Source organism: Hemitrygon akajei, chromosome 21 (genome assembly GCF_048418815.1).
Source record: "Hemitrygon akajei chromosome 21, sHemAka1.3, whole genome shotgun sequence".
NCBI lineage: Eukaryota > Metazoa > Chordata > Chondrichthyes > Myliobatiformes > Dasyatidae > Hemitrygon > Hemitrygon akajei.
In genome coordinates this window covers 53,154,723-53,181,764 of record NC_133144.1, presented here as the reverse complement: position 1 = coordinate 53,181,764, position 27,042 = coordinate 53,154,723, and the positions used below count along the sequence as shown (strand labels likewise).

The window sequence follows — 27,042 nt, the reverse complement described above, 5'->3', positions numbered from 1 at the left end:
TGGATAAATTTTCGATTGAGCTTTGAAGGAAACATGAGGAAATATTGCATAGGTTTTGTCAATTGGGTAGTCTATAAAACAAATGTACCATATCTAGTCTTGTATCTCCAAAAACAATAGACAGACAGACATACTTTATGGATCCCAAGGGAAATTGGGTTTCGTTACAGCCGCACCAACCAAGGATAGTGTAGAAATATAGCAATATAAAACCATAAATAGTTAAATAATAATGTTAATCATGTCACGTGGAAATAAGTCCAGGACCAGCCTATTGACTCAGGGTGTCTGATACTCCTAAGGAGGAGTTGTGAAGTTTAATGGCCACAGGTAGGAATGACTTCCTATGACGCTCAGTGTTACATAGTATTTTAGTTAATATGATAACACCATCTGTATAAAAACACTAGTGATTGAGCACTTGACATTAGTTTTGATGGCAACTAGAGCACTGGGAGAATTATTCCTCTCACCTTTTAATATAACTTAAGCTAATACTTAAGAGGTGGGTCATCTTATTTGGAAAAATAACAGCAAGATTACTTGTTATCAAACTATGCCTTGTGTCTAACCCAAACCTAGCAGTGTTTTCAAAAACTCATCAAAACTAGATTACATAAAATTTCAAATGAGTAAATGCGTATGTTGCTCTTTGTAGCAAAATCTGATTTCCATATCATGGAAATAGAAGCATCGCTTAATTAGATCTTTCAGTCGAGTTTGCATGGTTCAGTACTAACCATGGTGAATCTCTTAGAAGTTAATACCTTCCAACTAATCACAACAATAGCTATTATGATGTATTATTATATTAATGACCTAAAAACCTGAAGATCTGCTTGTATTTAATATTTGCAGTTTGAGAAATCTTCACACCAAATTTAGTTATGTGAATCTGGAGCGTTGCAGTGTGGAGTGTGTGAAATTTGTGGATCATTAAATTTTCTGCAATACATTTGTTTCCATGGTACAATGCACGATGACTTCTTAACTGATTTTTTCCATCGTGTAGTGGAGCCAAACCTTCAAAAACTATTAGATAAAAATGTAAACAACTAAGCCAGCGCCATGTGACACTTCCCATCATCATATAGTTACTTCTCCCTACCAGAATGGCTCAGGGGATTTTATTGCTGCAATGATTTTGAAAAATGCAGTCCATACTATTACAATATCACATTAAGGCCTATTGGACTACATAACACAGTTGCCATAGGATATGGTGAAGTACCACATGATTAGACAAATATCTACTATATTTCTCTGTGGTAAAATAATTCATTTTTGTTTATTTTGCAAGCATTATCACATCTGTATAATTCATACAATGGTGTATACTCCTGAAATGCTTGTATGTTTTTCCTAATTTATTATCCACATTAAACCAACTCTGGAAAAGAATGATCTATGACTTTCAACTATGAAATAGGTAATGTTTCATCAGTGACAATGAGATACCTGAATACTTTCCCTTCTGTTACAGGCACGTAATATGCAGAGACTTCAAACACAGAAGACTTCAAACAAATCATTCAAATGATTGCGTTAGGGTGTTTTGGGAGTTAGCACATATAGCAAATAACTTCAGCCACCAATCTTCTGATCTGAATACGGACTATAGATTAAATTTTAAATGTAGCTCTGAACAATGGGCTCCTAAGAGCTATGAACCACAGTTAATTGGAAGACCAGCCAATGCTGACTAAAATTCACTTGGGTGTCTGTGGTGTGGGTGCAAAGCAGGAGGAGGGAAGATTGTGTCGGTAGTTCAAAGGAAGCATTGTAGATGCATTGTAAGCATGGAATTGTCCTTTGATCTTTAGCACATAAAATGCTGTGCAGTGTTGGGTCAAGCAAGCCTCTTCTTCCAAAAGGGGTCTCAAGATGATGCCTGCTGTGTCTCATTTTGTTCAATAAAGAGACTGCTTCATATCTATCAGTACTTCTCGCTGGTGACTTTGTTCATGCAACAGCATTGAAAGGATATCTGCAGCATCATCACATCGGTTTATTCATTTTATGGGAATAACAGCTTTTGAAATGAGCTATCAAATTATTAAAAAGCATTGCATATGACCCTAGAAATCATTTTGCTTAAATTAGCACCAAACACAGATTACTGTCACACTTGGCTTCAAGTTAGAACTGTGATTAAAATAGCTGGATGATAGTTTATTAATTATTAGGGCTCAAATAGAAAAGCCCTTTGTGCACCAACATGTCAAAAAGTCAACACTGGGGATAGTACATTTTTCAAGATTAAAATATTCAAGTATCTCAGAGACCTCAATTGAACCAACAGTGGTAAATCAGATGCATTCCAATTCAATGGATGAGCAGAAATAATCCAGAATTAAATTAATGATGATTCAGATACAGTAGAATTGAATAACGGCTTTCCATGTATACTTCAGCAATCAACTCAACAATCACAAGGGAGAATAAAGTTCTGTGACCCATTGGTGCACACTTCACATTTGCTCATCCCCAGAAATACACAAACCTGGACTCTCAGTCTCCTTGGGCAACTTCCAGTGATCCCTTTGGAAACATTGGTTGGGCTTCATTCTGTCCAATGTAAGTGAATGAACTTTGTGCAGCTCCAAGCATTTGGAAATAAAAATGCATTGGCATTCTGTATTAGACATTGAAGGTTGACTTAAATATTTAATAGACTCACTTCTCAATTTCAAGGAAGCCTCTAAAGTGTAACAAGTTTGAAGACAACAGTTAGTCTGATTTATTGATTCCAATTACTCCTCACTGCAATACTTTTGGCAGGAGTGAAAAACTGAAAAACTTCAATGGTACGTTCTATTTAGAAGTACAATTAAATCAAGTATTTATTGCTTATAAACAAATACATTCAAATTATCTGTTGGAAATTTGGAAAGATACACATTATAGTTATTAGACAACAATGAAAACATATGAGGCAAGGCCATTCCACAAATAAGATGGTCACTATGCAATTTAAGAGCTGTTACTTACAGACTTGGAGATATAGCGTAGTGATATGCTGCTTGTGGTGTCTATCTTACCTTAGCAGATTGAAACTAAGATCTAAACGCTTTGTGAAAAGTCCATAGTTCTTGCCAAGTAGTTCAGGAATACTTTCACAGTCTTGACCAATGTAAGAAACCTGCACAACATACATATTTTAAAAAGTAAAATAATTTTGAAATAAACAAGTATCAGCAGTTTTATAGAAATATATTTAAAGTATTTACTGCACAGTTAGAAAAATGTTACATGCAAAATCAGACACATTTCTTTTCTTTAACAGAATAGAAACCAGATTGCAAAGTCCTTTACTATGAACAGTAGATTCTATGCAAATGTTATTCATAAATGTGTTTTCTCCCCCACAGATGCTGCCTAATTTGAGAAGTTATCAGATTTAATATCACCAGCATATGTCATGAAATTTGTTAACTTTATGGTAATAGTACAATATGATGAATGAATATATAGAAAAAACTGAGTTACATTAAATCTATTAAATAATTAAGTTAAAATAAGTAGTGCAAAAATAACAGAAATAGAAAAGTAGTGAAGTAGTGTTCAAGGGTTCAATGTCCATTTAGAAATCGGATGGCATAGGGGAAGAAGCTGTTCCTGAATCGCTGAGCGTGTGTCCTCAGGCTTCTGCACCTCCTTCCCGATGGTAACAGTGTGAAGAGGGCATGTCTTGGGTGGTGAGATCCTTAATGACAGATGCCACCTTTCTAAGGCACCACACCTTGAAGCCCTCTTGGATCCAACGGAGACTGGTACCCATGATAGAGCTGACCAATTTTACAAGTTTCTGAAACTTATTTTGATTTTGTTTGACCTTGTTCTGTAGCCACCGCCACCTCCCCCCACATACCAGACTGTGATGCAGCCAGTCAGAATGTTCATCATGGTACATTTGTGAAAGTTGTCCAGAGATTAGTTGGCAAACCAAATCTCCTCACTCCTTATGAAATATCGCCACTGCCTTGCTTTTTTTATACCTTCATCAATATGTTGCATCCAGCTTAGGTCCTCTGAGGTATTGACACCCAGGAACTTGAAATTTCTAACTCCCTCCACTTCTGATCCCTCTATGAGGACTGCTTTGTCTTTCCGCATCTTACCTTTCCTGAAGTCCATAATCAGTTCTTTGGTCTTACTGACATTGAATGTTTGGTTGTTGTGACACCACTCAGCTAACTGGTACATCTTGCTCCTGTTTACAAATTTCCAACACCTATTTTCTGTTTTTATTACACCAATTTAATGGCTCCTTCTAGCTGCTGTAGCTTTAAAAGACTTTTATCTATAAGACCTGGGCCATCCATGACATAATCCTGTTTTAGAGAAACCAGAGTCATCCAGATGACAAGAAGAAACTGTGCAAGAATCAAACTGGATTTTCAATTGAATTAATGATTCACTTAAAGCTGGAAGATGTAATCTTAGGGTCCCAGATGGTTCAGATTTCAAATTCTCCTACTAAATCCCTCAATTTCTCCTTGATCCTTAATCTTGAGTTCACCTCAACAACCCTCATACCACCATCAGCAAACTCACTATGCTTCTGCCTTTAGCCCTCAATGCATTTTTCTTAACTTTACAGTGGTGGTCATCTTTTCAGTTTCCAAGGCCCTGCCTGTACTGCCATCTCTAAGCTCCCATAATCATCTGTTTTCTCAAAAAGCCCTCCTATTTTCTTGGTTCATTGTTATCTTAAAGCTCTACAATGCAGCTTGGAATGTTTATATTTTCATTAAGGCACTAAGTAAAGGTTCCTGTTTCCTGAAACAATGTCAAAGGCAAATAAAAATGACCACATTGCTAAGAAATTGTTTTCCCTTTTGATTGACTTCTACGAAGCCAGTTTGATCTCACCGGATCTACATTAAGAATCTAGGAAAGCAGCAGAAAGTCATGGCTTTGCTTGCCACTTCCCAATATAACCACTCCTTTGAATCTTTCAAATCAAACAATTCAAAGAATTACTTAAATTATTGGAAGAAATTATTTAAAATTCAATAAAGTGGGATTTTATAAGTGTGATGTAGTTTGGTTTTGCTCTTCAGAGAAAATATGGTTCAAGCCAGTTGATTCTCTGAGTAATTGCTCTATAACTTGTTATTTTGCCAAGCACATGCTTTGTCTGCAATCCCACTACCAAGCACACTTTCCCTCTCCCCCTTCCTGCTTTCCACAGGGATCACTCCCTATGTAACTCCCTTGTCCATTCGTCCCCCTCATCCCTTCCCACCGATCTCCCACCTGGCACTTACCCTTGTAAGCGGAACAAGTGCTACACTTGCCCTTACACTTCCTCCCTCACCACCATTCAGGGCCCCAGACAGTCCTTCCAGGTGAGGCGACACTTCACCTGTGAGTCGGCTGGTGTGGTATACTACGTCCAGTGCTCCCAGTGTGGCTTTTTATATATTAGTGAGACCTGACGCAGACTGGGAGACCGTTTTGCTGAACACCTATGCTCGGTCTGCCAGAGAAAGTAGCATCTCCCAGTGGCCACACATTTTAATTCCACATCCCATTCTCATTCTGATTTGTCTATCCATGACCTCCTCTGCTGTCAAGATGAAGCCACACTCAGGTTGGAGGAACAACACCTTATATACCATCTGGGTAGCCTCCAACCTGATGGCATGAACATTGACTTCTCTAACTTCCATTAATGCCCCCCTCCCGTTCTTACCCCATCCCTGACATATTTAGTTGTTTGCTTTTTTTTCTCTCTCTCTGCCCATCACTCTGCCTGTTCTCCATCTCCCTCTTGTGCTCCCCTCCCCCTTTCTTTCTCCCTAGGCCTCCCATCCCATGATCCTTTCTCTTCTCCAGCTTTGTATCCCTTTTGCCAATCACCTTTCCAGATCTCAGCTTCACCCCACCCCCTCCGGTCTTCTCCTATCATTTCGCATTTCCCCCTCCCCCTCCCCCTTGCAAATCTCTTACTATCTTTCCTTTCAGTTAGTCCTGACGAAGGGTCTCGGCCCAAAACGTCAACAGTGCTTCTCCCTATAGATGTTGCCTGGCCTGCTGTGTTCCACCAGCATTTTGTGTGTGTTGTTTGAATTTCCAGCTTCTGCAGATTTCCTCGTGTTTGCTCTGTCTGCAATGGTCATTCAGTTGTCACTATTTTAGTTCTCCTCACCACCCCACAATGACAATGCCTATCCTCGGCTTTCTCCATTGCCATGATGAGGCTAAACACACACTGAAGAAACATTACCTCATTGTGCCTAAATCGTCTACAATCTGATGGCCTGAACATCTGAATTCTCCAATTTCAGATAAACTGCTCCCCCTCTAATCCTTTTCTCTCTCCCAATCTACCTAATTTTTCATTCGTTCATCCCAGCCCCCAATTGTCATGTTTTTCCCCTCCTCTACCCACTCTATCCTCCGATTACATCATCCACTGGGTCCCCTCCCCACCTCCCATACTATTTTCTATGCTCTGCCTTTGTCTCCTATCAGAATACATCACCTGTACCTCTCAACTCACAGCCTCTTTTGCTATTTCCACATGTCACTCATCCATATGCCCCGCCTCTCCTCACCTGGATGCACCAATCACTTGCAGCTCTTGATCCACCCCCTTTCCTTCACCTTTTTTATACTGGTGACATCTGCTGTCATCTTTCTGGCTAGATGAAGGCTCTCAACACAACATGCCGAACGTCCATTTCTGTCCACAGATTCTGCCTAACTTGCTGAATTCCTCCATCATCTTGTTACTTCAATGCTGCACTTTGCAATTCAAGCTGTTCTGAAATGGGAGAGGCCATTTGTTTCGCAAGAAGCCAGCAAAGACTAAATGGACTGAACAGCCTCCTGTACCATATTCATCTTATGAATCCTAACTACACAAAGGCAGCTGTGGCTGAAAACTTAACCCTACGGAACTGAGACAATCTATGATTCTCTGGTGTTCCAAGCTGGATCAATCATAACACAGCCTGGAGGTTGAACCATAGAACTTGTTTGTTTCTTTGGCTTGGCTATTCACTCTAATTGTCAGAAACATCAAGAACTTGGTGGAGACTCAAACTGAAGTGGAAGATTTAAGACTAACAGCCAAAGGAATGTGAAAATAAAAGCACCACAGATGCTGAAAATCTAAATTAAAAACAGAAAATGGCAGAAATATTCAGTGGATCAGGCAGCGTCTTCAGGAAGAGAAATAGTTAATATTTTGGATCAAGGTCCTCAAATGAAAGCATTAACTCTTCCTTTCCCAACCAAAGGAAATGAATGATTACTAAACAATTTATGCCTAGTATCTATAAGAGTAAGATCTGATTAGTTAGCTTCAAGTTGTCTGAACTTCTACTAAACATTCTTAGCCATCATCATTTTTTCTCTACGTTACTATGTTTTGATTTCTATATATCTCATTATCCAGTATTTTTTAATGCCTCTCAGTCTTATGTTGTGTCAGAATGTTTTGTATGGCACAAGACATATAGGAGCAGAATGAGGCCATTCAGCCCATTAAGTCTGCTCAGCCATACAATCATGGCTGATTTTTCCTTTCAACCCCATTCTTCTGCCTTCACCCGGTAACTTTTAGTCCCTTTAAACAATCAAGAACTTATCACTCCCGGCCTTAAATATGGCCAGTGGTGTGGCTTCCACATGTTGCAGCAGAAGCTGGTGCTGCTGCTTTTTACCAGCTCCAGTGACCCAGATTCGATCCTGACCCACTGGCGCCAAATGTGTGGAGCTTGCATGTTTTCCCTGCGATGGTGTGGATTTCCTTCTGGTGCTCTGTATCCCTTCCCTCATCCCAAAAATGCGCTGGATGCTAGATTAAGCGGCCACTGCGCGTGCGCATGCATTGAAACCTGGAGGGATCTGATAGCCACGCGAGATAGAACAGGTTACAGGGAGTTGGTTGGGGGAACAGGATGAATGGTACAAGGCATCGGACTGCAAGACTCTGCAGATGGATCTCCAGTGCCTCCCTCCCCCATTTCTGAACATTCACTGGGAGCAATGTATATGAAGCATTGTTGAGGATCCTTACCACCCGTTCCACCATCTCTTTGACTCACTACTGTCAGGAAGGTGGTACAGAAGCATCAGGACTAGGCCTGCCAGACTGGGTAACAGCTTCTTCCCTCAAGCTGTGAGACTAATAAATACCCTGCCACTACCAATGTCTCGTGACTAGGACAGCCAGCTGTTTACCATACCATTTACCTATGCTGTGCACTACATGCACTTCGCATTATATTTTATGAACTTATTAGTGGTTATATTTTAAGTGTTGTGTGTGATATATGTTTGTGGATGTACCACGGTCCAGAGGAACATTGTTTCATTTGGTTGTATATATGTACAGTCACATGAAAGTAAACTTAAACTTGAGGACTGATTATATTTCTCTGAGAACAGGTATAGAATCCATAGGCCAATTGGTTCTAGAGCTGTAATGCAAAGTCAGAAATATAAGAATGGGAAATTTCTAATATTTGTGAATGGAAGCTCCTACCAAAGTAATTGAAATTTTTTAATGATGTTGAACTTAAGCCATGCTCTGAAACAGTTTGCACTCAAAGAGGCTGTTTCCATCAGCTGATCCACGCTCTATGTGAGCTGAAGTCCACAGTCTTTTGTGTCGTGGAGGTAGAAAGATGTGTTGAAGAAATAATGGTGATGCTGTTACCTCTGGATTTTGCCTCAGAAGTCAGGTACCCACTACAAGTCTTATCAAAAGGATTCCTGACCCAGTATGTGAACAGGCTGACTGGAGAAGAGGCTGTACTGGATCTAGTACTGTGCACTGGACCTGGTCAGGTAACAGTTCTCTAAGTTGGTGAGCATTTTGGAGACAGTGACCACAAATCCTTGACCCCATTGTTGCATTGGACAGGGACAGAAGCAAACAGTATTGGAAAGTTTTTAATTAGGGGCGGGCAAGTTATGATGCTGTTAGGCAAGAACTTGGAAGCATAAATTGGGAACACACATACTCAGGGAAGCGAAAAAAGATAAAACAGAGTTTGCTTAGGGACCACTTGCCTGGGGCTCGCAATGGGTTTGTCCCATTGAGGCAGGGAAAGGATGGTAGAATGAAGGAATTATTGTTAACAAGAGAAGTGAGACATCTAATCAAGAGGAAGAAGGAAACCTACTTTACAAGGATCAGACCACTTCTGCATTATTTATTTTTGTAACTTATAGTAACTTTAATGTCTTGCACAGTACTGCTGTCACAAAGCACCACATTTCACTATATATTTTTTGTCACTGGCTGTGTTCTATGTTCTGCCGAGCAGTGTGACCATGTTGTGTTGGTGTCAGAATGTGTGGTGACACTTGCTCCTTGGGTATGTTGGACGTTAACTCTAATGACACATTGCACTGTATGTTGCAATGTACATGTGATAAATACATTTGATTCTTGCTCTGTAGCTTGGTACCTTGGCCGGTTTCTAGGTGGTGGTGCAGGCTTGAAGGGCCAGAAGGCCTTCTCCTGCTCCTAGATCTGAGTAAAAGTGTAATGGCAGTAGTGGAAATGCCACCCATTCCTATCAAACCTTCTCTTGAAGCAAACCAATCTCAACACAATCTCATCAAACTCTGCACAACTGCAGACACTTATCAACAAGACACTGCCACTGGCTGTTGTCAGGAGCCTAGTAACAGCAGGGTTGCTACCTCTCCTTCACATGACTGCTGGCCACTGCCTCATAGCTCAAGAAGGCCGGGTTCAATTCTGACCCCCAGCGACGTTGATGTGGAGTTTGCACCTTCTCCCTGTGAACACTGGGGGCTCCAGCTTCATCTCACAACCTGAAGATGAGTGGGTTTGTAGATTCATTGATGCTGCAAATTGCCCCTGGTGCGCAGAAACATCGCAAAACCACAAGACGCTCGCCAATGTCCCTACCTCCTCTGGAGACTAAAGACATTTGGCATGCGCCCATTGACTTTTACCAATTTTTATCAATGCATTACAGAAAGCATCCTACCTGGATGCGTCATGGTTTGGTAAGACAACCGTTCTGCAGATGACCAGAAGAAACTGCAGATGGTATGGACACCTCAACACATCGCAGAACCCAACCTCTGCTTAATAGTACTTCAGTAAAATAAACGGCATAATCAAAGACCCCACATACTCCGAACATTCTCTCTTCTCACCCGTCCAAAAAGCAGAAGACACAAAAGCCTGAAAAGACATACCACCAGGCTCAAGGGCAGCTTCTGATCTGCTGTTATAAGACTACTAAGTAGCTCCCTGGTAGGATAAACTGGACTTTTGGCATCAATCTACCTCATTATGATCTTGCACCTTATTGTTATCTTGCACTTTCTCTGTAGCTGTTACACTTTATTCTGTACTGTATTGCTTTCACTTCATTCAACTCAATGCACTGTGCAAATGATCTGATCTGTATGAACCGTATGCAAGGTAAGTTTTTCGCCGTTACCTCAGTATGTGTGACAACCTTAAAGCAATTCTAATTCCCAGTGATAGCCCTTGCACTTCATGCTAGAAGCTCTGTCTCGCACAGGACTCACAGAATGCCAAGAAATCTCAGCAGTTTGCAATGCCTGCAATCGTTACTAATCTCAAGGAAAAACATGAAGTCCTCTCTCCTTGATTGGAGGTATCAGTGGCTTATTTATGAGTCCTGGTAGAAAGATAATTATTAGAGAAGTAAAGACATAAAAGATTGCAGTTAATGGAATCTGGAGTTAAAAACCGAACTGCTGGAAGAACTCAGTGGGTCAGGCAGCATCCGAGGAGGGAAATGGACAGTTGAGCTTTACAGGCCATGACCAGTTATTCTCACTGGGTTCCTCCAGCAGTTTGTTTCCCTCTGTAATTAGAGAAGCTAGTTCCTCATCGACCAAGGATCAATTTGCAAAGATCAGCTACCTTGTTTGATCCACAGAAGCAGTCCAAAGTCAGCTGCAATTGGCTCTCCAAAGGTAGAGATAGGTACCCGTTATAAATAGCGCAGAAGCAGTAGTGAAAGATTCATTTTATGTGAGTGTCTCATGATGTTTCTTAATTAGATGAGCAAGATACAGATGCAGTGGGCAGCTTCAAGATCAGCTCTGCTTAAAATGAGATATTATCTATCCCTGCCCTATAATGTTTTGCACTGTGTGGTTAGTATTGAGTGCTAAGCAACGTATGCAGTTCAGGCACTTGTGAAAACAGAATTTCAGTTGTTTGCCACACAATAATATCGAGCTGTGTGATAGACGATCTTGGCCATCACATCGCAACTGTCAATTCCAATGAAAGATCACTCGCTTTCACAGTTCCTGCCTGTCCGGCTAACTCACCCAGTTTCCACTTCTTTTTCGGTTCAGATTTGCAGCATCTGCTGCATTTTGCTTTGCTCTCAATTGGGCAGAAGATACAAAAGCCTGAAAGCACGTAGCACCAAACTCAAGGACAGCTTCTATCCCACTGTTATTAGACTCATGATAGAGTGGACAGCCAGTGCCTCTTCCCCAGGGCACCACTGGTCAATACAAGAGGACATGGCTTTAAGGTAAGGGGGGAAAGGGGGGAGTTCAAGAGGGATATTAGAGGAAGGTTTTTCACTCAGAGAGTGGTTGGTGCGTGGAATGCACTACCTGAGTCAGTGGTGGAGGCAGATACACTAGTGAAATTTAAGAGACTACTAGACAGGTATATGGAGGAATTTAAGGTGGGGGTTTATATGGGAGGCAGGGTTGAAGGGCCTGTACTGTGCTGTACTATTCTACGTTCTATGAATGGCACAAAAAGATGGTCTCTTGGCTGCACAAGCTACCTCTCTACGGTCTTTCACTTCATTGTTTACCTGAACTGCACTCTCTCAGTCGCCTTTGCACTTCATTCATCTACATTCTATTTTTTTGTAGATACACGGTAACAGGCCCTTCCAGCCCCATTACACCAATTTGACCAATTACCCTACTATCGCGTACGCTTTTGGAACGTGGGAGGAAACCCACACAGTCACAGGGAGAACGTACAAAGCCCTTACAGACAGGGGCAGGAATTGAACCCTGGTCACTGATTCTTTAACAGCAATACTCTAATTGCCAGGCAACTGTGCCACCCTATATTCTGCATTGTTATTGTGTAATCTTGGCATAGCTCAATGCACTGTGAAATAATTCATCTGTGCAAATAGTATGCAAGACAAGCTTTTCACCATTTACTTATTGAGGTATAGAATGGAATAGGCCCTTCTGGCCCTTCGAGCCGAGCCACCCAGCAACTCACAATTTAACCAATTAACCTACAAATGAAATGTCTTTGGACTGTAGGAGGAAGTCGGAGCGCCTAGAGGAAACCCACGCGGTCACGGGAATAACATACAAGCTGCTTACAGGAAGAGGCAGGAACTGACCCCGGGTCGCTGGTACTGTAAAACGTTGTACCACTGTGCTAGTGCGCCACCCATCTTGGTACGTGTGACAATAATAAACCAATAAAAATACGAACATTATTGCAAGGAACAACTGAACCAAAAATTTGGGGGAAAGTAAACCAGCCTGCATTTAAAGAGTACATCTCATGACTTTCATGGTACAAAGGCAAATTGTTATAAAGTGTGGTAAATACAGAAGTTAACTTTGTATATTAATAATATGGTAATGTTTAGAGATGGTTAAAGCACAATTATTGCTTTGGACATCGGACGTTTTCAGTTACGTTAAAAGTTAAAGTCTGTCCCGAGCCTTATAGGCACATCAAGCCGGTACTTATGCCAGTCTCCGTGGCGTGAAGCGACTGAGAGTACGAGACTCCCCCCCCCCCCGGGATAGAACGCCAGTCTATCGTGAGGTTAACCCCCAGCATTTTGCCAGTTCCCATTTTCAGCTGGTAGACTGGAGCAATGTGTAGTTAAGTGCCTTGCTCAAGGACACAACACACTGCCTTGACTGGGGACCTTCAGATCGCTAGTCCAACGCCTTAACCACTTGGCCACGCACCACACTCAGGACGTTTTTACATTCCCCAAAATAGCGCCACGATCGTTATTTTTCCTTCACTCACTGATGTGCACACAAGCCTCCTAATGAGCCGGCCATTAGATGGCACAGCCAATGATACAGCACACCCTCAGTACTTCTTTAAAAATTGGCCTAGATGTTTCTCATAAGTTGAATCCATAACCTTCAGATTCAGAAGGCAAGTGCGCTACTACGGAGCCATTGTTAGTTACCATCTGTCACTCCAGCGCTTCAAATGTTTAGATAGAAAGCCCATAGCACAAAGTAAAACAAAACACTTGCGAATTGGAAATCTTGAATGTTGGAGGCGCCAAAGGATTTAATTTCTTTCTCTCAGTAGATTTTACATTGTAGGGCATGCTGGCTTCCAACACCTTTCTTTCATCACTTACTACTGTTGGGATTTCACTGACTTGCTTTCACTCCACATTATACAATCTTGTCCACGGACCTGCAACTCTATCTCCTAATGTTACAGTTTTGTTTCCCTCTTCTCATTTTTATGTTGCCAAGGAAACATTATCGACAGAAAGGCTCCGCTACCATTTGGCCTCCTGTGACTCCAAGTTTGTTGGCCATCCTTCTCGTATGACAGACATCTAAGTCTTGGATTAACCACAATTTTTTTCAGTCAGTAATGAGAAGACTAGAGAATCTTCCTGAACAAAAACATCTATCTTCCTCCCATCAATTCTCTCCCTTTGTCAGTTTCAACTTGGGACGAACTGGCAAACCAAGTTTCTGAAACTGTTTTTGAAACTGAAACCCATCTTTAAAAATCTAAATATGCAGTGAAATGCATTGAGGATGTGCTGAGGGCAGCCTGCAAGCATCACCATGTTTCTAATGCCATCGTAGCATCCCCAACTCGCACATCTTTGGAATGTTTGAGAAAATTAGAGTACACGGAGGAAACCCACGTGTCCATGGGAAGAGCGAACAAAATTGTTACAAACAGCAGAGTGAGATGAACGCTAATCGCTAATCTTACAGCTGTCACTGTAAAGAGCTACACTAACCATTACATACTGTGCTATCCTAAAACAGACACCACCTGCTCCTCATCATGCCCATTCAACAATCAAAGCTTCACCCATGTATTTTATCTATAACCACTTTTACTTCAGCACTCTTTCAATCGGATGCCTCTCACTAAACCTCAGTGTCTAAAAACCTACTGTCAATCCTACCTCATACCCCCAACTTCCAAATCATCTGCATGAAACACTGTTGTAGGAAAGCAGCATCCATCATCAGAGATCCTCACCACCCAGGCCTGCCCTTTTCTTGCTGCTGCCATCAGGTAGGAACTACAAGAGCCTTGGGACTCAGAACATAGAACGTAGAGCTCTACAGCACGTTACAGGCCCTTCGCCCCACGAAGTTGTGCCAACCATGTAACCTACTCTAGAAACTACCTAGAATTTCCCTACCACATAGCCCTTTATTTTTCTAAGCTCCATGTACCTATCTAAGAGTCTCATAAAAGACCATATTGTATCCACCTCTACTAACATTGCTGGCAGTGAATTCCACACACCCACCACTCGCTGTGTGAAAAACTTACCTCTGACATCCCTCAGTACCTACTTCCAAGCGCCTTGAAACCATGCACCCTTTGTTAGCCATTTCCACCCTGGGAGAAAGCCTCTGGCTATCCACACAATCAATGCCTCTCATCATCATACACCTCTATCATGTAACCTTTCATCCTGCATCACTCCATGGAGAAAAGGCCAAGTTCACCCAACCTATTATCACAAGGCATGCTCTCCAATCCAGGCAACATCCTTGTCAATCTCCTCTGCACTCTCTCCATAGTATCTACATCCTTCCTATAGTGAGGTGACCAGAAATGAGCACAGTACTCCAAGTGGGGTCTGACCAAGGTCTTATATAGCTGTAGCATTACTTCACGGTTCTTGAGCTCAATCTCGCGGTTGATGAACGGCAGCACATCAGATGCCTTCTTAACAGCACTGTCAACCTGCACAGCAGCTTTGAGTGTCTTATGCACATGGACCCCAAGTTCTCACTGATCTTCCACACTAAGAGTCTTACCATTAATATTTATATTCTGTCTTCAAATTTGACCTACCAAAATGAATCACCTTACACTTAACTGGTTTGAACTCACACCACCAGGTTCAGGAACAGTTTCTACCCCTCAACTGTCAGGCTCTTGAACAGAAGAGGATAATGACACTCACTTGCCCATCCATTGAGATGTTCCCACAGCCAATGGTCTCACTTTAAGGACTCTTTATCTTGTTATTTATTGCCATTTATCTATATTTGCATTTGCATAGTTTATTGTCTTCTGGTTAATCTTTCATTGATCCTGTTATAGCTAGATTTGCTAAGTATGGCCACAGAAAAAAGAATCTCAGGGTTGTATGTGGTGACATACATGTACTCTGATAATAAAATTTACTTTGAACTTTGAATCTATTCTCACCTGGCCCACTTCATTGCCTTTCACACTGTTTGAATCCTCCTTCAATCTCACCCCCCTACATCTTCCAGTTCTACCACAATCAGCACCAGCATTTCTCTTGACCAGCTTTAAGAGAACATACACATCATGAGCGGTATCACTTTAGTCATGCCTTTTACCATCTTGAACCTCATTTTCTGGAACTTTCTCTCTAAGCCACAATTCTTCATTCTTCTGCGGTGCAGCTACTAGTGCTGCAGCCTTGCATCTCCTGCCCGCTCCGGTTCGACCCCGAACATGTTATGGCCTGTGTGGAGGATGCCCACTCACAAAGTTCAAAGTAAATCTGCAACCATGTGGGTTCCCTCCAAGTGGGCCACTGTAAAATGCCACTTCAGTGTGGGTAATCGGGGAGTTGATGGGAGTTCAGAATAAAATGTATCAGGGTAAGATTAGTGTGAGAAAGAGGTGCTTGTCACCATGGCTTTGGTGTGTGGAATCCCAATTCCATGTTGTATCTCTCAATGACTCTTCAAAACAGGTAGGTTAGCAATCCCCTTTGGGGAGGGGAATTTGAAGGTAAAATTAGAAAATTGGCTGTAATTAGAATGATTAGATCTTTATTCAATATGTGAACTGTGGTAGAGGTTGGAGAGAGCGGAGGAAGGTGGAATTCAGAAACATACCAAGATGAGGCACTGCAGGGAGAGCTTTGAAAGCTCTGTCTAAAACCATGCTACCTCTCCACATTCACCTCCTTCAGAATCTCTTTCTGTTGTCACCTCAAACATCAGTGACTTGGGGCCACATTCTCCCTACCACTCACAAATGTCTGGCTTTGTTTTTTTTAAATAAAATGTTTTCTATAATCAGAAGTACCAACACTGCCATCACCAAACTCAAAAACACTGCCCCTCCCTCACTTAAAGGCAGAAATCATCACCAGTGCTCATCAGAAAATAATCTAGAGACCATGCAGTGCAACTCCTGACATACAGCAACACAGACAACTTTTAAGTGTTTTCTGAGGTGACACAACATATAAACATCGCTATGTTAAAGCACAAAGCTGAAAACGGCATCAATCTTAGCATCAAGACTAGATTCAGTAATGTCATTTGCAGACTAGTCAATCGTGCTCATAAACATTCAGGGATTATTGTTTGCCTCCACAGAATTAAAAGAATGTGTTAAAGTGTGTACACTCTGTCACCATATACAACCTCGAGATTCATTTTCTTACAGGCATTCACAGTAGGACAAAGAAATACAATAGAAACAATGAAAAACTAGACACTGGCAAACTGATGTGTAATAGAAGACTAACAGTGCAAATGAAAAATAATAATAGACAATAGGTGCAGAAATAGACCATTCGGCCCTTCGAGTCTGCACCACCATTTTGAGATCATGGCTGATCATTTACTATCAATACCCGGTTCCTGCCTTGTCCCCATATCCCTTGATTCCCCTATCCATAAGATACCTATCGAGCTCCTTCTTGAAAGCATCCAGAGAATTGGCCTCCACTGCCTTCCGAGGCAGTGCATTCCAGACCCCCACAACTCTCTGGGAGAAGAAGTTTTTCCTTAACTCTGTCCTAAATGACCTACCCCTTATTCTCAAACCATGCCCTCTGGTACTGGACTCTCCCAGCATCTGGAACATATTTCCTGCCTCTATCTTGTCCAATCCCTTAATAATCTTATTAATAATCTTAATAATAATGAGTAAATAATTATACCTTAAAGCCAAATTTCAAGAGCTGAAAATTATGATCTTTAGATATGTCCCATCCCAATGAAAGACAGATCTGTCAGAAGTGGAGGTAAAGAGGTATACAGCAGAGGTCTTGCAAGTCCTCTCCAGAGAACTCCTGATATCGTGAACAAAGGTCAATTCCCTCCCGATTGTCACCTCCCCACATCCATACAAAAATTTTCAGAAAACCTCTTTTGAGTAAATTACACCATGACATAATATAACCCAAATAAGGAAAAAAGAATATTGTGCTTAAGTAATGAACATCGATTTCTCAAACTTGCAATAATTAGACCCCCCCCTTTACCATTCCTGCTTTCTCTCTCACCTTATCTCCTTACCTACCCATCACCTCCCTTTGGTGCACCCCCCTTCCCTTGTCTTCTACTCTTTCCTACCCAATGCCCCCTTCTCCAGCCCTTTATCTCTTTCACCTATCAGCATCCCAGCCCTTTACTTTACCCCTCCCACTCTCCATTTCACCCATCACCTACCGTCTTGTATTTCTGCCTCCTCTCCCTCCACCTTCTGGCTCTAATGTCTCATCTCTGTCTCCAGTCCTGCTGAAGGGTCCCAGCCCAAAATGTCAGCTGTTTACTCTTTTCCGTAGATGTTGCCTGGCCTGCAACACTTTGTGTCTGTTGCGTGTATTTCCAACATCTCGTCTTTTTAATTAAGGAACTGTTTTGTTTTGTCTTCCACTTTGAAGCAGTAACTAATCTAGCATGTACTTGTAGATTTTATGAAAATTGTGTGTCTATGATCTACAAAACAAGACTGTTACCTTAAGAATACTGAGAGTTAATACAGTATCAGGTTTTTCATGCATTTTCCAGTTCCACATTAACAACTTCAGAAATTCAGACAAAAGTTATCAGCTGCTGGGTAATTTATCAAAGCGCCCATTTATATCAGTGCCTTTGTGCACTAAGAGCAAAAACTAGATACAAAAACAAACAGGCACTTGAGAACCTTCAGTATTACAATCACATGATAAAGAGGGATGCTGTTTTCTTAAGCGAAATGGCTTATTAGGATCAATTAATTAGCAGGGTTGACTCATTCAACAATCTGTCCTCTGTTCAATCCCATATAATTAACAGACTGGTTCGACCAGGAATACAGTTAGGACTCTTTCTGCTTTGCCTAAATGCATGTCAATAAAGATAAGAACTTAGCCAAAAGTCAGCTGCTTCTTTGTGGATTGTTAAAAATAATGCAGGATTTGAATTTTTATGTGGAAATGTTTCTGTATTGAATGCATGCAGGCATGAGTACCTCTACATTTTATCAGACTTCTCAATCACTGAATGTGGTAAAGGAATCAGCCAGCTGATCCATTTACAAAGATCTCTGCTTCAATCACAATATTTACTTTGTTTTCACTACAGAATATACACTCAGTGGCCACTTTATTAGGCATACATGTACACTTACTCATTTATGAAAAAATGCAATCAGCCAATCCTGTGGCAGCAACTCAGTGCATGAAAGCATGCAGACATGGTCAGTTGTTGTTCAGACCAAACATCAGAATGGGGAAGAAATGTGATCCAAGTGACTTTGATTGTTGGTGCCAGGCGGGGTGATTTAAGAATCTCAGAAACTGCTGATCTCCTGGGATTTTCATGCACAACAGTCTCTAGAGTTTACAGAGGTTGGTGCAAAGAAATACTACCAGTGAGCAGCAGCTCTGTGGGCAAAAATATCTTTGTTAATGAGAGAGGTCAGTGGAGAATGGCCAGGCCAGTTCAAGCTACCAGGAAGGCACTAGCAATGAAAATGCATTACAACAGTGGTGTGCAGAAGAGCATCTCTGAATGAACAACACGTTAAACATTGGAAGTTGACAGGCTGCAGCAGCAGAATATCATGAACATACACTCAATGGCCACTTAATTCGCTTTGGGAAGTGCCTAATTAAGTGGCCACCGAGTGTGAATGCTGAAACAAATTCCCAATTTTCATTGGAAAGTTAGAAGTGGCAGTCCAAAGCATTAATGTACATTACATTAACCTGGATCCCTTAAGATCATGCATTATACTGTTACAGAACATGTGTGTGGCATGGGGATGAGGAATCAACTGCAAACTGCACAGCAGGGAGACTGTATAAGTGCATACAAATGTCAGCAGAATATTTGTTAACATCAATACCAGCAAATAAACATTGGATGAACATTATATCGTTAAATACTTGCAAGTTTTGCACTTCCACAGGTTTTCTCAGATTCATGAAACTACAAAACTCATTCATATCTGCATGACAACTATGACCCTGTGGCTTCCTGCTTTACTGCCCACCAAATCCTTAAATGTGGTTAGCAACTTGTATAAGACATTTAAGGACTTCTGAAGTGTGTCAAATCTAATGAAACAGTCACTGTTGTAACCTTGGTAAACAGTGAAGCCAATCCCTACACAGCAAGGTGCTGTAAACAATTAGACGTGTTTAACAGTTATTGATTGAGATTACTGTTGGCAGGATGTCAAAGGCACTCGCCAATTGATGTCATATGATCTTTTCCAAGCAACAAAGAGGAGATGGTGCATTAGTTGACCTTCTCTCCAAAAGGCAACATCTTCGGCAGGCTGCTTTCCTTTAGACGTCACAGATGGGGCTTGGACCCACAATTTTCTAAGTTAAGGGGTTGAGGAGGCAAGGCTCATTATGAACAAGACTGAGAAAGCTGGCTGTCATTTTGTTTACTTGAGATGGATCAAGGCAAAATTAATCATGTTATAAGTAATCAAAAAGTATTAAACTATGCATATGTCACCATTTGCTACATTGAGATTCATTTTCTTGTAGGCATTTACAGGAAAAAAGAAATACAATAGAATTTATGAAAAATGAAATGAAGACTGACAAAACAACCAATATGCAAAAGAAGACAAATTTGTGCAAATAATTTTTTAAAAATTCAAAATGCATAATTTATTCCTATCTGGTCCAGATTCCACTTAATTAAATAGTCAATGCCTAACCTTAGAAGAATGATTATTTGACTACGGAATAAGACTAATTCAAACTAAAATCAACACACAATGCTTGCTTGGACTAACTGCCAAATAAAAATGTCTGACTCAGGTTAAAATAAAATCAGACAAGTAAAAGAATTAGTCTTAACTTCTGCATCTCAGGACTTTATAATGGGCAGCTTATGGGATTGTAAACTAAAAAGAGTGCAAAAAAAAATTACCAGGATATTGTCGGGACTTGTGAGCCTGAGATAAACGGAGAGGTAGCATAGACTAGGACTTTATTCCCAGGAGATTGTGGCATGACCTGGTAGAGGTAGATAAGAACATGAGGAACAAAGACAACGTGAACGCATGGGGTCTTTTTCCTAGGGAGAGGTGCTTAACAAAAACAAGAGGCCATAGGTTTAAGCAGAGGCAAGAGATTTGAAATGGATATCATAAACAGCTTCTTCATGCAAAGGATAGTGTATATTTGCAATGAGGTGCCAGAAATAATGGCTCAAACACATTAGCAACCATCTAGATAAGTACATGGATAGGAGAAGTTCAGAGGGCTATGGGCCAAATGCAAGGAGATGGGACTAGCTCACTAGACACCACAGCTAGTCTGGCTGTTTCAACACTATGTATTGGATTTCCAGCATTTGCAGAATATCTTTTGATTATGACTTGCTACTCCACTGCCAAGTCCCTTTGATGTATGCCTACCCTGAAGAAGTTTAAATTTTCTTTGTGTGTGTTGCACAGTCAGTATGGAGCTTGTTTTGAGTTTGTATGACTATGTTAATATTGAAATATTTGAACAATACAGTACTTGTTCCCAGTCATTGCAAAGACAAGTGCCATTGTATCATAGAGGTACTCCATTAGTGTGCTCAAACCCCTGCTCAATTGGGAGCCTCAAAGTAGATTTGGCACCTTAGAATGGATGCCCAAGTTATGCGGAGGAACATTAGCAGCAGAATTATATTCTGCAGTTATTCATAACCAAACAGCCTGGCACACCCTGCTACTCCACAGTTGCAATCAAGCCAAGGGACCGACCACAGCTCAAATGGTAAATAAGGAGAATACACCAAGAGTGACATTTGGCATAAACAGAAATGAGGGGCCAAACTGGCTATACTGTATTGCAGCATTGCAAGAATTCTAAGGCAAAAGCAATATATAAGGTAAGGGAATCACCAACCAATTCACAAGTCCATGAAATTCTGTCACAATGAGTCTTTAGTCAATGAGCCAAAGCATGAGGACATAGGCTTAAGGAGAGAGGAGAAAGATTTACAAAGGAGCTGAGGTGCAATTTCTTCACACAGAAGGAACTAGCTGCTGGAGAAATCCATTGAGGGAGGTATAATACCTTTTAAGAACCACTTGTATCAATACCTGGAGAGCAACAGTTTAGAATAGGGGTTCTTAATCTTTATGCTGTGGACCAATACTTTTTAGCAAAGGGACCCCAGGATGGGATATGGGTCAAATGTAGGCAAATGGTATTAGCTTAGGTATTAGCACGTTGGGGCATGTACAAGTTGGGATCAAGGGACTGATTCCATGCTGTATTAGTCCACGACTCTGTTAGCATGCCCTGCCACCATTCTATGCAACAAAGGCATGGCCAACCTCATTAACTTGCCAATTGGTGGAATCACCGACTGTCAAACATACTGAATAATTGGAGACCTAGATAGAGTTGACATGGAGTAGCTGGTTCCAATAGCGAGAAACACTAGGTAGGACTTCCTCAGAATAGAAGGATATCCTATTCCGTCCATTGAGTCTGCTCCATCATTCAAACGTGGATGATAATTTTTTTCTCTCAATCTCATTCTCCTGCCTTCTCCCCATAACCTTTGATGTCCTTACTAATCAAAAACAAATCAACCTCCACCTTAAATATACTCATTGACATTTCCTCCACAGCCATCTGTGGCACTTAATTCCACAGATTCACCACTCTCTGGCTAAAGAAATTCCTATTCAACACCTCCTCCTCTGTTCTAAAGGAATATACATCTATGCCAAGGTTGTGGCCTCCAAGCTTAGACTCTCCCACGATTGAGATATTCTCTCCACATCCACTCTAGGCAGATTATCAACATTTAGTAATCTGGGTACCCTCACCCCAGTAGCAGGGTTGTAGTATCTTCAGCAGTGGAATTGTGGCATTTCAGTAGATGATTTACTGGAATTAAACTTTCAAATTGCAGTCAATGATCAAATCCATTTGTGTGGGCAGTTGAGGTTTGGAAGTAACAATAAAATTAAACAAAAATTGTAAGTAACTTTATTAAAAAAACTTCAGAGTCCTGCACATCTGTAAAGTTTTATTTGGCACATCCAGCTTTCCAATATATTTTTCTCAAAGATACAATGTAAAAATATCTATTAAAGTTCTCCAGCAAGTCCTTCAAATATTGAAATAATATGGCATTGAAACAAGCCTTTCAGTTCAAAGTAAATTTAGTATCAAAGTACACATACATCATCATATACAGCCCTGAGATTCATTTTCTTGTGGACATATACAATATCCAGAATAGAATAATTACCACAATAGAAGTAATGAAAGACAGCACCAACTTGGGTGTTCAATCAGTGTGCAAAAGACATAAGCTGTACAAATACAAATAGAAAGAAATAATAATAATTGAAAATAAATAAGCAATAAATATCAAGTACATGAGATGAAAAGTCCTTGAAACTGAGTCCATAAGTAGTGGAAACATTTTAATGATGGGGCTAGTGAAGTTATTCCCTTTGGCTCAGGAGTCTGATGGTTGAGGGGTAATAACTATTCCTGAACCTGGTGGCATGAGTCCTGGGGCTCCTGTACTTCCTTCTGATGACAGCAGCGAGAAGAGAGCATGGCCTGGGTGATGGGGGTCCCTGATGATGGATGCTGCTTTCCTGCAACAACATTTCATGTAGATGTGCTCAATAGTGGAGAGGGCTTTACCTGTGATGGACAGGGCTATACCTACAACTTTTTGTAGGACTTTCCATTCAAATGTATTGGTGTTTCCATACCAGGCTATGATACAGCCACTACACATCTATAGAAGTTTGTCAAAATTAGTCATACCAATCATGTCCACTTACAGTAATGCTGGATTTAATTCTTATTTTATTCTCCACATGTGCTCACCTACATGGGCCTCCAGAATCTCCCACTCATTTGTATGCCAGGAACGACTTATACAGCCAATTACCCTAACAGCCCACACAACATCGGGATATGGATGAAACTGGTGAAAACCCATGAGATCACAAGGGAACATACATACTCCACACAAACAGTGCCCAAACTCGGCGGATTGGACATGGGACGCTTGGAGCTGTGTGCAACAACTCTACCAGCTGTGCCAGGATGCCACCTTTTTTTTTCTTTTAGCATTCAAACACAGACTTGGCAAATGGCATTTGTTTAAAAAAGTAGCCTAATCTACGGGTAGCATGATAGCACAGTGGTTAGCAGCGATTAGGGTTCAATCCTCACTGCTGCCTGATAGGAGTTTGTACGTTCTCCCCATGACTGCATGGATTTCCTCCAGGTGCTCCTGTTTCTTCCCACATTCCAAAGATGCACAGATTATGGTTGGTCAGTTGTGGACATGCTACGTTGGCACTAGAAGCATGATGACACCTGCGGGCTGCCCCAAGCATGTCCTCAGACTGTGCTGGCTGTTGACGCAAATGATGCATTCCACTTTTCGTTTTGATAAACGTGTGACAAATAAAGCTCATATTATCTCTTATCGTATTTAATCTGATTTCCTATATTCCCTCACTCTCTTCTCAAATATCAATTTCCCTCAATTCTAGCAAATCAACCATCCATATTTAGTAGTTCCTCCATTTTCAGCCATGCTTTCATCAGTGCAACAACATCTAAATATCTCTCTCTCAGAGTCTGCTTAAAACCAACACCTTTCTGAAATTTAGCTCATATGTCCTTACAAACTACATCCTACATGGGCCAGCATCAAGTGTTTGCCAACACACCCATGAAGCAGACGGGGTAACATTTGCCTCTACTCTGTCTAGAGTGGAAAATGGAGATAGCTTTTGTTTTACTACTAAATGTCATCGAGGTGTAGAACTCAATTGGTATTTTTGGCAAGTATAATCACACTTCAAACAATGCTGAAACAATTCTATGTGCTCAGATCACAATATATAACAGCTTCTGCTTCACCATCTGTATCCCAATGAGGCTATTTTTGTTTCATTCAGGCATGCTCTGCATACACTTTACCTGCCCAGTAATAAAATGATTGCTTCCACAAGGAAACGTTCAATAATCAGAAATGTGACTTTATGCAAGTAACTCAAAAAGAACTTAATCAAGGTGAACAATATTGTTTATGTATTTAACCATGAAAAATAACTATCTTTCTAGTTTATTTTTAATAAAATTAGAGAAATTAGTCATAGAAATACATAATACATTCTGGTTCATAGATTGACCAATGTTATAGAAAATGGCTACAACTTATGAAAGGTAATTTTGGACCAACATATATAATGGAATTTTACAGGAAAAAATGATTAATGAAGAGTTGTACTTGTCCTAGGTCAATGTTTGAAGTTGAGATTCATTTAAAATAGAGTAAAAACTGCAGATGCTGGAGTTAAAAAGATGCTAAAAACATAAAAAGAAATTCTCAGCAGGTCAGGCAGCATCTGTGGAAAGAGAAGTTGTTAATGTTTTGGGTTTAAGACCATTCATCAGAATTGTTTTTTAACGATGCATTGAAAATGTCCTGAATCCAAATCCCAATTACAACTCAGGGGTTTGAAAATCTTCACAAAAATTACAAAAAAAACTATACCTTTACAAATGCCATCACAAAATGTGGCACACATGCACAGAAAGCCCTGATATGTCATCCTTGCAAATAAAACTTTCCCTGACGACATGGCGAAGATTCCCAGTGTGTTGATTGACATTATTAATAATTATCTTTGATGTTCATTATGCACTGTTCTAATCTCTCTACATTCATGATTGTGGGGCTAAGTAAAGCTCAAACACAATCGATAAATTAGCAGATGACATCGCTGTTGTTACCCGAATCTCAGATGATGACAAGGAGGTGTACAGGAGTGAGATAGATCAGCTGGTTTGTATTTTGCACTCAAAATCAGCAAGACCAAGGAAATGATTGTGGAGTTCAGGAAGGGAAAATCGTGGAACACACGCCAGTCATCATCGAGGGGTCTGCAGTAGACAGAGTAAGCAGCTTGAAATTCCTGGGCTTCAGAATACCCAAAGGATGCATCTTGGGCCTAGCATATTGATGCAATCACAAAGAAGGCACGCCTACTTCATTAGGAGCTTGAAAAGATTCAGTATGTCACCAAAGACTCCAGCAAATTTGAACAGATGTATCACGGAGAGTATTCTGACAGGTTGCATAACTGCCTCATGTAGGGGCTCCAATGCACAAGAGACCGCAGAGGGTTGCAGACTCAACCAACTCCATGGGGAGGCACATGCCTCCCCACTACCGAGGACATCTTCAAAACATGGTGCCTCTGGAAGGCAGCGTGCATCATTAAGGACCCTCACCAACAGGGACATGTACTCTTCTCATTACCACCATAAGGGAAGAGGTACAGGAGCCTAAGACCATAAGACTCACACCCAAATTTTTAGGAACAGTATCTTACCCTCCACTGTACACCTGAATGGTCCATGAACTCATGAACACTATCTCACTATTCCTGTTTTGCACTATATTTTAATTTTAATTTTAACTTATAGTAATCTTTTTTAAAATTTCTTGCACTATATTGCTGCCACAAAACAAATCCATGACTTATACTCAGTGGCCTTTGTATTGGGTACACCTGCTCATTAATACAATCAGCCAATCATGTGGTAGCAACTCAGTGCATAAAAGCATGCAGACATGGTCAAGAGGTTCAGTTGTTGTCCAGTCCAAACATAAGAATGAAGAAATGTGATCTAAGTGATTTTGACCACGGAATGATTGTTGGGGTCATTTGAATATTTCAGAAATGACTGATCTAGAAATTTCATGCATAACAGTCTCTAGAGTTTACAGAGAATGGTGGAGAAAAACTTCTGTAGGGGCAAAAGCACCTTGTTCGTGAGAGAGGTCAGCAGAGAATGGATGGCCAAACTGGTTCAAGCTGACAGGAAGGCAACAGTAACTCAAGTAATCCCGTGTTACAAGAATGGTGTGCAGAAGAGCATCTCTCAGTGTACAACATGTCAAACCTTGATGTGGATGGGCTACAGCAGCGGAAGACCACAAACATACACTCTGTGGCTACTTTATTAGGTACAGGAGGTTCCGAATAAAGTGGCCACTGAGGGTATATGTTTCCCTCTACAGTGATATCAAACCATTTATAAAGAATAGAAATCAAGAGTTGAGGAGACGAATAAGAGATAGAAGTTCTTATTCATTTGTATCTGAAGGCATTACTGTCACGGTCAGCATTTAATTCCCACTCCTAATTGCCCTTGAGAAGATAATGGTCATCTAGTTACCTATTCTAACAATATCATTTTTGTAAAGGATTCCTGGATTTGGACCAAATGATGGAGAAGGGACATATTTCTAACACTGCATGCTGACCACGCAGGTGATGGATTTTTTTCCATGCACCTGCTAGCATTGCCCATGGGGTTGGGATAGAATGTCTAAGCAGACTTGCAGTGCATTTTGTAGATTTTGCAAATTGCAAATGCCATGCAGCAAGGAGAAGGTGTTGAATGTTTAGAGTGTGGATGAAGTGCCAAATAGGCAGATTATTTCATTTCAGTGTTGAGCTTTCAAGTAAGAGGAGAGTCTGACATGTGACTGGTTTGTCTCTTGTGGAGGTGGGAAGGCTTTGAG

At 40.9% G+C, this 27,042-nt stretch overlaps 1 protein-coding gene across 3 annotated transcripts in view; it reads right to left on the bottom strand.

Moving 5' to 3' along the window:
- The window catches only part of lrmda (leucine rich melanocyte differentiation associated), a 1,051,240-nt gene that overhangs the window by 991,235 nt on the left and 32,963 nt on the right, over positions 1-27,042 (bottom strand). For all 3 annotated transcript variants that reach the window (XM_073025431.1, XM_073025432.1, XM_073025435.1), the window contains one exon: positions 3,042-3,142. In XM_073025431.1, coding sequence (XP_072881532.1) covers positions 3,042-3,142 — 101 coding nt within the window. The remainder of the gene's footprint in view (positions 1-3,041; positions 3,143-27,042) is intronic.